General features: G+C 38.6%; 1 protein-coding gene across 6 annotated transcripts in view; it reads left to right on the forward strand.

The window, feature by feature from the left end:
* The window catches only part of LOC120544766 (myosin-10), a 104,837-nt gene that overhangs the window by 27,652 nt on the left and 63,234 nt on the right, over positions 1 to 13,951 (forward strand). For 3 of the 6 annotated variants that reach the window (XM_039778722.1, XM_039778763.1, XM_039778842.1), the window contains 6 exons: positions 7,018 to 7,045; positions 9,617 to 9,719; positions 9,989 to 10,018; positions 10,246 to 10,260; positions 10,882 to 10,899; positions 13,494 to 13,586. In XM_039778722.1, the coding sequence (XP_039634656.1) occupies positions 7,018 to 7,045; positions 9,617 to 9,719; positions 9,989 to 10,018; positions 10,246 to 10,260; positions 10,882 to 10,899; positions 13,494 to 13,586 (287 nt within the window). Of the gene's footprint in view, positions 1 to 7,017; positions 7,046 to 7,954; positions 8,288 to 9,616; positions 9,720 to 9,988; positions 10,019 to 10,245; positions 10,261 to 10,881; positions 10,900 to 13,493; positions 13,587 to 13,951 lie in introns of those variants that run through there. The other 3 variants (XM_039779077.1, XM_039778919.1, XM_039778990.1) reach the window with 3 other exon arrangements.

Genomic DNA, 13,951 nt, shown 5'->3' on the forward strand with positions numbered 1-13,951 from the left:
GGAGCTTTCACTGAACTAAAAATGTTCTATACCCTGAGGGAATCTTCACAGACTACCCAACATAATGGAGTCACGTGAAGCTGGCAAGAGTTTTACCAATCACGCGAAACGCACAAAACAGTCCTTATGACCATCAAGTAATAACGGAAATAACTGCCCCTGTTAGTTCTCATCTGCACAGACCCACAGTCCTCTGCCAGTAATCAGCGCTTTACAGTCTGGAGAGGTTGTTAAGGTTGTAGCAGTGCTGGCAAATTGGTGAATGGAAGTGAGAGGTCTCACAATGACTGGATCACATCTTTCCACTGTCTGCAGACAGTCTGATAAAGGAGACACTAGCTTTCTGAGCGATGGTGTTTGGGTCTGATTCAGATTGGGATGTGAATGTAAAGAGAGATGAGAAATAGGTGGGGGCTAATGATGGATTGTGTTTGCATGTGTGCTGTCATTTAGGTCAATTTATTTGCACAAATATATACAGTACATACAATAGATATATAAAGAATAGAAAGAAAGAAGCAATTTCATTGCAAAAGAGGACAGAAGCCTAAAAGGCTTATTCAGAGTTCTCCCCTTATACAAAAGAGGACATGATAATTCCTAATAATAAAGCAAGTAAAAAGACAAGGCGAACAGAAATACAAACCATAGAGTCAGACAATAAACATAACCAACATAATTATCCCAACATAAGGTTTAAGATGAAATGAGAAACTTATTTAACTGTGACCTAAAGGCTGGAAAGGAAGATAATGTTTTCAGTGATCCGTTCAATTTATTCCATAGCAGTGGACCTCTATATCTAAAAAATAGATGTCTTGATGTACGACAAATAGGCAAATAGAAATATATTTTTTTCCCAGGTGTGTGTGTGTGTGTGTGTGTGTGTGTGTGTGTGTGTGTGTGTGTGTGTGTGTGTGTGTGTGTGTGTGTGTGTGTGTGTGTGTGTGTGTGTGTGTGTGTGTGTGTGTGTGTGTGTGTGTGTGTGGCCAATTTCCTTGTTACATTACTTAACTGCAGGACGTTCCTGGTCAAAGCCAGGAAACCCAGGTTGTCCCTGATGAGCCATTCAGCTGTGTCCTTGTTCAGATAACGTTCCATCACTTTAGCCCAAACGAGCACAGTCAGCACTTCAGTCCAGGAAACCTTCACCTCTGGCAGAACGGTCCAGCCTGGGACTCAACATGTACAAAATGAGTTGAAATATTCACAGCATGTTTTAGAGCACTGGTTCCTAAACTTTTGGGCTTGTGACCCCATTACAATTAAGCAATGTTTACCTGTGACCTCTCATCACATGTTAAGGCCTTTGAGTGCCAACCTGAGTTGTGAGCAGTTCAGCCAGAGTGTGGTTTTTCTAAAGTTATATTAATTTATAGAATTTTAGAGGCCTGTTTTTTGATCGATTGTCCCTTAAATCCTTATATTACCCCTCAGATTAATCTTGGGACTTCTTGGGAGGTTACCGACCGATTGTATACATTTTGAGTCTTCCTATATATTTTAAAATAATGTGAAAGTTTTAATACAAAATGTGAGTCTTCCTTCCTCTTTCATGACAAATAGATCAAGGAGTCATCAGACTAATCATGCTGAACCGAATTAGATCACAATCAAGGATTGGACCATTTGCATCTTTGCTGCTCCTCATTGTTAAATGATCAGCTTGCTTCCATCCATCTCTACTTCTTGGATTTTAATCATGTATCTTGTTAGCTTGTTGCTGGAATGGCAGAGAAACCCATCCACAACAGCGGGAGCTATAATTCCCTTGTCATGGATCTTATTTGTATGCTGACATAGAGTGGGTTGCATCTACTGAATCAGGAACAGATAAATTATGTTTAATCACTGCATTGCTTTTTTTTTGGTAACACTTCAGATCCAAAGTAAATTCATTTGCAAGCTCTTGTTGCCCTGCAACCATTTGCCTAGGGCAAACTTGAACAGTTTTTTTTTCAACAGTTTGTGAGCTACTGGATGAATTTTAGAAAACTAAAAGGACATCTTTAGATAAATGTGAATGTTAAACCTAAAGTTGGCTTGTTCAGTCATACAGCTATACTTAAAGCTTACATTCCATAAAAGATTAGAGCTGCACGATATGAGGAAAATATCTAATTGCAATTATTTTGACTGATCTTGCAATATGATTTACGATATTAGAGGGAATGATAATTTTTATATCGTTATTCTCATTTTCATAGAAAAGTATTTAAAAAATTGTGATTATAGTGTGATTTTAGCGAGGATCTATACAAAACAAAGACTTTCTTTAGTCTGTACGATATGATTTGTAGTTTGACACATATTTTGCCTTTTAACAAATATTGTGCCCCCCTGCAATTTGGATATTGCACTAGTCCATATTGCGATTTCGATTAAATTGCGATTCATTGTGCAGCCCTAGAAAAGACAGGCTTACCTCTCCCAAGTCAATCTACTAATGTACCAATGCCATTCACCAATTACTGGTAACTCCTTCAATTAGCAAAAGTGTTGACTTTGCATTACAGTTACATTATTAATGGCCTCTGAGATCAGGCCCCTTGATGAACAGGCACTTACTCATCAATTACAGGACAGTACAGGTCTTAGCTAGAATGAAATGAGATGGATGCCAACCTGCGAATATAATGTACCTGCAATTTGTATTTGGGGATAAATCTATATCATTTGATTTCATGTTCTGTTAACATGATTATAATTAAAAATAATAAAAGATGACGTTTAAAAAAAAAAAATATTTGAAACAAATTTCGTTCAGATATTTAAACATGACATTGAAGGCAGTCAATTTAAAATGTTCAAGTGCAATACAACTGTTTGTAAAGATGAATGGACAATCTTGACAACTAAAGGCTGTTACACACAGGGGGCGTGATAAATAAACGACACAAAAATGCAAAATAATCAAAACTATTCATACCGGCAGCGATGCAAATTTGAGACAGTTTTCAATAAAAGTTTCGAATATTCGTGCCAGCTCATCTACCATGTCGGTGGGACAGTTTGAGGTCCTTTGGGGACACTGACGAAGCGAGAGAGAAAGTGACAAGAGATGCGGTGTGAGCGGACAAGAGAGCGCGAGCCGCGGACAAGAGAGCGCGAGCCGCGAACGGAGTAGAGGAGAGTTAACGTTTAGTGGTGAAGAGTATGCAGTTTGGGCATAAATAAATGCTGCAGCTCCTCAAAACCACCGGAGGTCTCCTGTCTTGCTTCCCCGGCTGCTGAGTGGAGTGACGGGGATTAGCTCCGGAGACTCCAGCCCTGTCTCCCCCTGTGCTTTCTGACCACGGTCAGGAAGCTGAAGCATGAAAAGCTAACACTAAGCTACTGTAAGCTATTTATTGAGTTTCCTTTTAGCGAAATATTTCCCTCTGGTAAATACTATGCAGTGTAGGTTATATGTCTAAGGCTTTTATTGTGAAAGGTAAGAACGAAAAGATGAGCTGGTAACTGCTCAACTGTCTTTGTCAAGGTTGAAAGGAGTAATAAAGTTTGGCGTCTACAGTCTAACTTCGGATAGCACCCTCCGTGTTGTTGTATTGTGATCCTCGTAAGCAAACAACATAACGTGATTGGTTGATGTCTTTATTCACGGTGAGAAAGCTCAGAAAAATCAACCTTGTTTCGGAAAGAAATTACATTGCTTTATCGCCACGTAACATTTGCGTTCTGTGTGAAAGTACACATGACAAAAACAACAGTTTGAAAAAATATATATGGACATGCAAATTAATCCCACGAAAAATAAACATCCCAGGTGTCTAAAGACCTTAATCCTGATCTCAATATTAACTTAATAATGACATAGCTTCTGTTCTTACTGAATGAATCGATCCAAAGTTTTTGCTCTGCATGAACAGTGCAACATAAGGTCAATAGAGTGAAGAGAGTCTGATAACTTTTATCTAATCTTTGGACTTCTTGCTGCTCTGCCAGCCATGTGACTTGACAGGAGGCCCTATCCATGTGGGGGGCATTGACGGGAAGACAAAGTACTGTTTTCTCATGACATCATCAACTTATTATACCCTATTGGGTCTCTAAATGACTCTGATTTGCTTCACTCCAAGCTCACAAGACACTCTAAACTGGAATACCCCGGAGGTTAATTGAGATGCATTAGATGTCATATTTTATTGCCACATGACCACAGTTCAAATTGCCCTCAGCACAGCACACATTAACATTTTTCGACAAGAAAATAATTGGATCACTCTTTGTGTCACACTTTATGTCATGCTGTGAATGGTTGAGGCTATGTTCAATCAAAGTTGTGCACATTTCATTTTTAGAGATCCTTCATTATTATAGTCAACATTTTGAATATCCCGAACACATGACATGACTTATTTAACCTAATTCAAATCTGGTAGATAGTTTAGACTTTCTGCAAAGTATGGCCCAGGGGGACACTTGGGGACGTATAGGAATGTTCTTATTTGTGTAGATAATAAATGAGCACTGTTGGTCTAAATGTGTATAATGGGGCTGGATGCAGAGTTGATCCATGCGGACCCTGCCTTTTACGCTAATGGCCATAGAGGTGAAAAGTCTATTACCCTCATTCGGATTCAACAGCCATACTAGATTTACCAAGGCTTAAAATGCAAAGAGGGATGGAGGAAAGTTATAGTGTAGGCATGTCAAATTGGATCAGTCACTCTGTTGTCTAAGAAGTTGCATTCTGCAAGATAAGAATAAGACTGCAGTTGTTACTATCAACAGAGGAAACGTCAAGTTGCCCTGATGTGGTACATACTGTCAAATATGAAATGAAAAACCGACTACAGAAGGGTAGTCAAGCAACTCATCCTATTAAATCTTTCAAAGCTGATCAAATGGTCATCATTCCAACAGTTATACTATAAACAGACATCATACAGACACAAATATTGTTATATTATACAGGTACAAATACAAATATTGTACCAATCTGGCCAGCTTCAGTTTTTAGCTTTCAGTGATTATTACTATACCCAACTAAGCATTTTGTCTGTCGAATCGGATTTGGCTGTTCAATATGAATATTCAACTATTCGTTCCTTTTTTTCTCAGGTATTCAGTATCAGGTTTTTGAATGCAGTTTCGGCAGGACGTTCAGGGTGACAAAGACGTTTATGTGATAAAATAAACAAACCAAGTTAGCCCTAATGAGTGCTAACTACTGTAGGGTAATAAAATACAAACACGGAGGCTCCATAATTTGAACTAGCATGTAGGGCTGCAGCTATCGATTCTTTTTGTAATCGATTAATCTAGCACTTTATCGATCGATTAATCGGATAAATTTTTTTTGCGTTTTTAAACAACCAAAACTAGGGAAAAAAGCAACATTTGTATTGCCTACATTGGTTACAATATCATCTCTCAAAAAACTAAACATATTAAGTGCATTTAAGTGCCATATTACATTGTTTTTAAAGATTTTTTTTTTTCAAATATCAACCTCAAACTAAGGCATACATTAAACATACATAAACATTACATTAAGTTGTGCAACTTAACTTTCAGAACTACAAGTTTCAACCTGAGACTGATCTGTATACAGACAGTAGTAGTAGTAGTAGTATTTTTATTTATATATTTGATTATAATGTCACACAGCTCTGTTACACTTATGCTATTAGATCGTTGATCAGCTGTTTCTCCGTGGGGGGAGGGGGGGGGGAGAGAGAGAGAGAGAGAGAGAGATGCGCAACAATCAGCTGTAGTCAACGCGTCAGCTCTTTAGATCAGATCGTGGTCACCACTACATATTTTCTTGTCTTTGATTTTGGTTGTTGTTGTGTTTGGTGTAGTTTCATCGTCCATACGACTCTGTGATTTACTTTTGTCCACTTCATGGAATGGATGATTAAGTTAGACTCCATGTTGTCTGTTGAGATGCTAAAGCACTGACGTCTGGTGTGCGACAGTAATAATGCTCCGTGCGGAAACACCGCCTGTCAGCGATACAACGTTGGTAACATTGATTTAACGAAGCTTCGAGGCAAGTCATTTTGCATCAAGGATTTTTTGTAATCGAATTATTCAAGTTATTCGAGGAATCGTTTCAGCCCTACTAGCATGAACCAAGACGACCAACACACTTTTATTAACTCCCATATTGACCAAGGCAGCGCAATCGCTACAGCTTCACTTCTACCGTTTTTACCTTTCACAATAATAGCCCAACTGAAATTCACTCAAAGCATTTCGCTAGGAGGCAACCCAATAAAATAGTTTACACTATGCTAACGACATTTTTTGCCTACACTAGATATTATACAAAAGCCATGTTGTTAGCTGTAAATTCACCACTTCTAAGGAGAAGAAAGAAGATAACGTTATCTCAGGGTCTGACAAGACAAGGCCTCTCTTCCTCCAGGCAGCTGCCTCAGTCTCACTTAGACTCACTTATGTTTTTTAAGAAGTATTCTCGCCAGATATCCGGATCAGTCAGGCTATAGTAGTGAAGTGTTTGTGTGTTTGTGTGATGTAATAGATTTGTGTGTGTAATAAAGTTCCCCCACAGCACTTTCGTAAAAATAATAATATGTATTTTTTAAATTAAGTAATCTGTACTGGCCCTCGTCCAAGTCTCAGCTATACTCAGAGTTAGCACCCTCTATTTACAAATGTAAAGCTGACATTACTGTTGCCTTATCTCTTCCATGCAGTGATTTGACTTTACAGTGCTGCTTCTCTGCATTTCTGACATTGCACTCCAGGGAATACTGTGGTCAAAAATGCTGTGACGCCTTAGCCTACTGAAAAATCCGCCCTAAAAAAATTGGCTGTGAAAACATGATATTTAAAACATTTGATGGCACATATATATGCTAAGCTTGACTTCAACCTTCAAATCCGCAATATGATGATAAGACTTTACTTTGGGTGGATGGTGTTTTGGTGATAAGATTGTCAATCAAACCTTGTGAAAGCACAGTGGAGACTGAATCAAAGACAGACTGCTGAGGTTTGACTTTTTCTTCTCCTCCTCCTTTCCCCTCTTCTTGTCTCCCACAGATCGAGAGGATCAGTCCATTCTTTGCACGTGAGTATACAGGCTCAGTCCATCACTGTATTAACTCTATTTTATATTTTCAATTTCATATTGAAACTGTTGTTATTTCAGCATATTAAAGTTATTGTTGATAAAACAATTTTAAGGTACCCAGGGCCCATACTTGCCTCTGTGTCTTAGGCCGGTTACACACTGGATGCGTCGCGCGAGCGTGTCAGCTGCGTGGCGTGTCCATTTATATTTTGGCTCCAATATTAAGAGGTTAGAGCTTACACACTGCCTGCGTGACACGCTTGAGCCGCGCCGAAAACGCGTGCCTGCTAGAAATAGAACAGACGCCTTTTTTTCACGCGACACGCAAGCGTGTTGGAAGTGTTTCCAGGCAAAATAGAATAGGAAAAGATGTTTATATGTCATTTAGACACGAATACATATTAATAAATGACATGTTAATGTTTGAAAGTCTCTAGGTTTTGATAGAAATGCAGATATATAAATGTAATTAAAAAAAAATCGATTTTCTAATATTGCACCTGTCAATACAGAACGAAATATTCTGGAGCCTATTTTGCCGTCAATACTGCCGACGTTGTCTTTGCTGTAATCAAATCAGTATATATTTATGTTTAACATGGTATTTCATTTTATCATTGGGAAACATACACGTGTCCAGACAAGGTTAGCAGCAGCACCGCGTCAGACACGTTTCTGGTGTGTAAAGACAGACAAAAATCCACGCAGCCGCCACGCAGCTGACACGCCACAGAAACGCCACGCTCACGCTACGCAGGCATTGTATAACCGGCCTTATATTGCTCCGATAAACTGAGCCCTTTGTCCTAAATTAATAGCATAAGGTTCATGGTTGATTCATTACCCTCACGCATTTCTCTTTTCCCCTTTATATTCACGGAAATAACATCACATGGTGCAGTATATTTCCCTGTGGCATTTTTTTGGTCTGAATTAAATAATGTGACAATAATGCATTTGGTGGTAATTACACCGTTCAGGAGCAGTACAAGTGAACCAGCTGCCCCGGGGCCTTCACAATCATTTTAAATTGTGTTTCTCTGTGACACTGACCAGACTGTCACTACTTGAGAGAAACATGGGACATGTGGGTCTAAGAAATGCCTGACATTTCTGCTACACAGCCCCTTGGCGTCTTTTCAGTGACAAGTGTCAACAGATGACAGGAATGTCACCAAAGAAAATACCAGAGAGGGTCTCAAGACATAAACCATGCAACAGCCCTTTTACTCATGCAAGGTGAATAGTGAGGTGTTCATGTTATATGTCCCTTTTATATACACACAGGGGGTCGAAATAACTTGAATTGCACACCTTACAAAATACTTCACTGTAATACAACCTTACCACACACAAAGCTGAAGACATATTGTAGGGCGGTCACTTAAAAAAAAAAATCTAGTTTGAACAAATTAGAGATAAAACGTAAATCAAAAGAATTCAAATTCAACCCAGGTAACAGAAATCCTTAAACAGTGATGTAAAATTGACATTCATTACCTTCATTTATGGTGTCTCTGCTGCCCTAAAATACGGTTAAAGTACCAAAAAGCTAGGTAGTGGACTTTAATTTGAAAAAGACATTAATTTGTAACACATCTGTGAATTTGAACAGATCATTACAGATTGAATATTTCTTTTTCTATTTTTGAATGGTGGTTTGTATTTAAAATAAGTAACAGCCCTGACATACTCTCTAGACAGTTAGAAATATAGTATTAGGTTTTATTGAATTGAATTGTGTTGCTGTGTTAAACAAAAGATGGATATAGTCATGCTTGCACACACTTACTGTATACACACAGACATTGCAATATAGATTATGCACATCATCAAGGGCTTTGGCACTGAAATACACAAAAAGTATGACACACTAAAACACAAAATCATGATTAAGTCAGCACTACCTGTTAATATGGCATGAGTTGAGGACTCTTAACACCCAGCAATCCAAGGGCAACAACAGAGACATTGACATGATTACCTTTCGTTCACAGTAGCCAAAAAGACTGACAGTTGCACACCACTCTCCCAGTCTTCACTCTCAGTCACATCCCACTCTGAAAGCAAAACAATATTTTGTGCATACTTGGTGTATGCAAATTTGCACTTACTGTAAAACCTCAAGTATGCTCTAAATCTAAACTGCTCCCTCAACATTTGTGCCTGGCTTGGAGATTTCCTCCCTGTTTTTCTATGCCATGGACACTGTATGACAGAGCAGGGACAAGCAGGCTGCACATCAACACGCCAGCAACCACAGGCCTAAACTTGACTGACACTCAAAAAATATCGTAGAGAAAGACACACAAGATCAGATACACACCAGAATTTAGTTTTAGTCTGAAGATTATATTAGTGCATTTCTTTGCTGTGGAAAAGAGGACAGGGACTGTGTTCTGTCCTCGCCCACCAGCACCTACAAATCTGTAAAGCTAAAGGACAGTGCGTCTAAGCTTTATTGATTTATTGATAGTTTAAAGGGTTCATTCTAAAGAGTTTATTGTTTCACACATACTATTCTGAGGATGTCTGTTTTGGTGTGCATTGTCATCTTTTGTCCCACAGAGGTGAGTCAGGAGCTGGCAAGACGGAAAACACAAAAAAGGTCATTCAGTACCTGGCCCACGTTGCCTCCTCCCACAAAGGAAGAAAAGACCACAACATTCCTGTGAGTATTCTCCTTTTTCATCTCTCTCAGGTTAGCAATGCCTGCTCAAAGCCTAAATCTGAACTAAGACCAGGTTATCATTTTGACCTTATATATAACACTGTAATTAGAGTAAGGATCATTAGAAATAACTAATGAGCAGTTTGGCCGAAGTGGGATTGTTGTGGTATAAGTATAGATACCAATACGTGTAGTAGGCAACATGGCTTTGTGCACTGAATGTTTGTACACAATCTAACAATTTGCAATTGTTTATCTGTAACAAACAGCCAGAATCACCCAAACCAGTGAAACTACAGGCAAGTATTTCTACTTTCATATACACCATTTTCATGTGCGTGCTACACTAACATTTTTTTCTCAAACAAACGTACTTTGTCTAAAATGGGCTCAGAGAATATCTGTTTGACATGAGCTCATCAAATGGTGTAAATAAGTTCAAAGCCAGTTGACACTTAGTATGCTGTATTTAGTTAAAATGTCTGAAAACAGCATATTTAGCTCTAACATTGTCTCTCTCTGTCAGGCACAACATGCTGTTGTAAGTACATTTAAAAACTTTTATATTATTCAGACTCCCTTTTATTGTGTGTTTTTGTGAATGACTTACTTTGTTCAGATGTGCCACACTGTAAAGTTGCTTGCCATTATTGTGATTCACACTCAGGGTAAACATGCAAGTTGTTTTTATTTGTTGTGGTAGCCACGTGTTGAGCCTCGGCTGTCATCCTGTGCTGTATGAAACTGAGCAACTCCTGCTGCAAAAAAAAATAGTTACCATGCTGGTTGTACTTCTACTATAGCAAGTTCTATATCTTATCTATGTTTTAGACGGTTGTAAGTTAAGATCAGTCCTGGCCTGCAGATAGTCCAACCTGTGACTGAATTACAGCATACCTGAGATGCACAGTACAAACCATTAACTGTTAACCTAGACCACCAGCAGTAATCTGGGTTTTGAGGACCAGGATTACAGACCACTGAGGTATAATAAAAAGACCTGTTGTTAATTCCATCCGTAGACTGCTGCAGGTTGTACTTAGATTCCGACACTAAGGCATCATTAAAATGTTTATCCTGAACTTCAGGTTAATTTGTATCCGTGACATTAATGCAATTTATTATTTTCAATAATAACAATTGAATCTCCCCATTCCTACAGAGTGGACCCCTGTTTTATGTGAGTAGTATGTAGTTTCTCACCTATCTCACCTCACTTACAATATAAAAGGGGTGCTTTACCCGCTCTGTTGCCACCTCCTCTTTACTTTTAAATATAACTGACTATTTTATGTTGCCCGATGCTGGGCTGTAGATGTTTTTCATCCACCTTAATCCACCTGCTGTGGTTTTGCTCTTAACTTTTTTCATTGCATGATCTGTACTTCCTGTCCTCACTGAGTTAATAACATGTACAGTACTTACAGTGTGAGGACAGCTCTTCCCATAGAAATCAGTCATTGCTGTAATTTTCATTTTATTAACTAATGGGCTACCATGAAGCTGATTATTTGCCTGCATAATGAAGCACTCTACTGTTTAATATGTTCCACTCTGTCTCACTAAAAAAAAACTTGTTATGCCGATGCAGAACCTCTTTCGACCTTTCTTACATTACGTTCGATTCAGCCTAAAAGCTCTATCAGCCCAGATGAGTTCTCCACGTTGGCTTGTTCCTGTCCACATTTAAATACTTTTTTGACATTTCCAAAGGACTGTTCTCCTTTTTCTTGCTGATGAAAAGAGCGACTTGTAATGTTTATCTGGCCTTGTGACCTCTGGAGCAGATAAACGAGTACTCATCCAGGCCTCATAAGATTTATTGGAACAGTTTTGACTGATCCTCTTTGACTCCACTCAATCTGTCCTAAAGTACTGCTTCATGGCCTGCCAAACAACCTCCACTTTGATGAAAGACACACTTGTAGCTATGACCTGTAAATGTTTTCAAACAATGACTTTGAAGGAGATGATAAGGATTTTTTTCTATTTTTAGCTAGAAAGTTACTGGGTGAATGTGTAGTGACTGATAATGTGTCTCAGTAGTTTTGAGGCATCTCAGGTTTCTTAAATTGTATCCTTGCTACAAAACAACTGGCCAGCTCATCTTTGCAACAGGAATGTGGGTCAACTTCTAAATGCTGCTAAATTGGACCCCCACCGGTGTTTGTAATCTGCTCTTTGTTTTTATGTGCGTACAGCAGACTACACAGATGGGTAGAGGATGCCAATGAACAATTTCAGCTACCAAGTTGCACCACAGGCCTATGTTTATATAGAAACAAAGGCTTTTGGTTTGAATTCTCTGCCCTCTGTGGGCTCTGCCATCGCTCTAATAGCTGGAAAAGGTTTATCCAGTTCAGCTCTGCTTTATTCCAGCTGCTCAAAAACTCAATTAAAAGCAGCCCATCATGCTCTACTGCCAAAGATCACATTACATGTCTCACATCCTGAGTGCAATGCTGATTCCTCATCCCACAGAGTGCCCTTTTGTGGAAAATGGCCTCCTGAAATCCTCAGTGTGTGCAGCTATTTTTGACGTAATGGGAAAATATTCCACTCAGCCACAAGAAGAGAAGTAACATTGTAGAAGAAATTGTTTTCTCTCAGCCATTTTGGATTCTCTGGTCATGACAAAGCCCACAATGTGGCTTAGATGAAAACACAGTGCACCACCTGTCCAAACATCTGCATAAGTCACTTATTTATTTATTCAGCCTTTAAAAAAAAAAAAAAAAAATGTGTCCTGACATGATAAAGTAGCTGACTGGCTTTTCTTGAAACAAAAGGCCCAATTTTCCTCCAGAAATGTTCTTTCAATCACTATCAACTTTAAAATAAAAAACTCCTCCAAACTGAATTAACCAGGTAATGAAAGATTTTATGATTACCGTGATTACAGGATTAGTTTATATTGTATGTGCTTTACAAAAGTCCTACAGCCCCAAGTCAACGGCTAAGAACTAACTGTTTCAGCATTTAGATTTCTTAAATGTTTTTTGCTTGTTAAATGACTTACACGATTAATCGTTTATCAGAATAGTTGGCGATTAATATTTTGTTAAACAACTAATTATTTTATCACAGATCAGTTCAGAATTTTTAACTGATCTACAGACAAGGATTTCATTAACATTTGAAATTATTTTGATGATTGAGAAGTGATACAGTATGATGATCTTGTGACCAAGCTTTTACTAACTGGAGTAAGGTGTCTTTTTGTCATTTGAATCTTCTATCACATAAAGATGTTACCTTCTTATGCTGGTTTTCAAATGGTGTGGTTACATTTTTTCTGCTTGGTCTTGCTTTGGATGAACACTTGTTAGTAAAAAGCTCTGTGCTGTGATGCACTGCTCCCTCAGAAACTTTAAATTCAGTTCAATTCAAACACTCAGGAAAACAAGCTCCAGACAGTGTCATTTAGCTCATTTAACATTGTGAACAATTGCAAAACATTTCAAAACATAAGAACCGCTGTACAAAGGTAAACCTTGTACGATAAAGGTTTTTTAGGAGTATGACTGTCACACTTGCTGTCATCATCTTCTCTCTGGTTTTGTTTGCTCAGTTGACCAAAACGGGGGTTATGTATGTGAGGTCTGTCTGTATAAAACACTTTTGTAAAAATGTCTTCAGTGTTCTGCTGTCTTTGTCTGCATGTTTATGTTCGAGTTCAGTTAACCGTGATTCACAGTTAATTTCTCATCATTTTTGTTTGTTGGCTCATGTGGTGACAAAGGACTGCTGCAACATCCCTCCGTTTGTTTTCAGGGTGAATTGGAACGTCAGCTTTTACAAGCCAACCCCATCCTTGAATCTTTTGGGAATGCTAAGACAGTGAAAAATGACAACTCATCACGTTTTGTAAGTACAGAACAGGGATATTCATGTAGACGGGCTGCATTTTTAATGTGCATCTCACAAAGTCTACTACAACCTCCACCCATCACAGCACCAGCTGGGCTGATCCTAATTTGGCACCTGAATCAACTTTAGATGATATGTTTGTATCGTCTACTCTAGAAAGTTCTTTTTTGTTGTTGAGAATAAGCAGAGGTAAAGCTGATTGAAAGTAATTTAATTATCCTACTCTTCCTGTAAGCAATTTCACAGGTCATATAGCCAGATGCAGGCGCCTGCTAGTCATTAATGATGCCTTTTGATGTACTGGGTCCTTTCAGACTCGAGGCAACTCTTCTTAATAGCGACGTACTTGTCTTAAGCATTAC

Source organism: Perca fluviatilis, chromosome 1 (genome assembly GCF_010015445.1).
Source record: "Perca fluviatilis chromosome 1, GENO_Pfluv_1.0, whole genome shotgun sequence".
Classification (NCBI taxonomy): domain Eukaryota; kingdom Metazoa; phylum Chordata; class Actinopteri; order Perciformes; family Percidae; genus Perca; species Perca fluviatilis.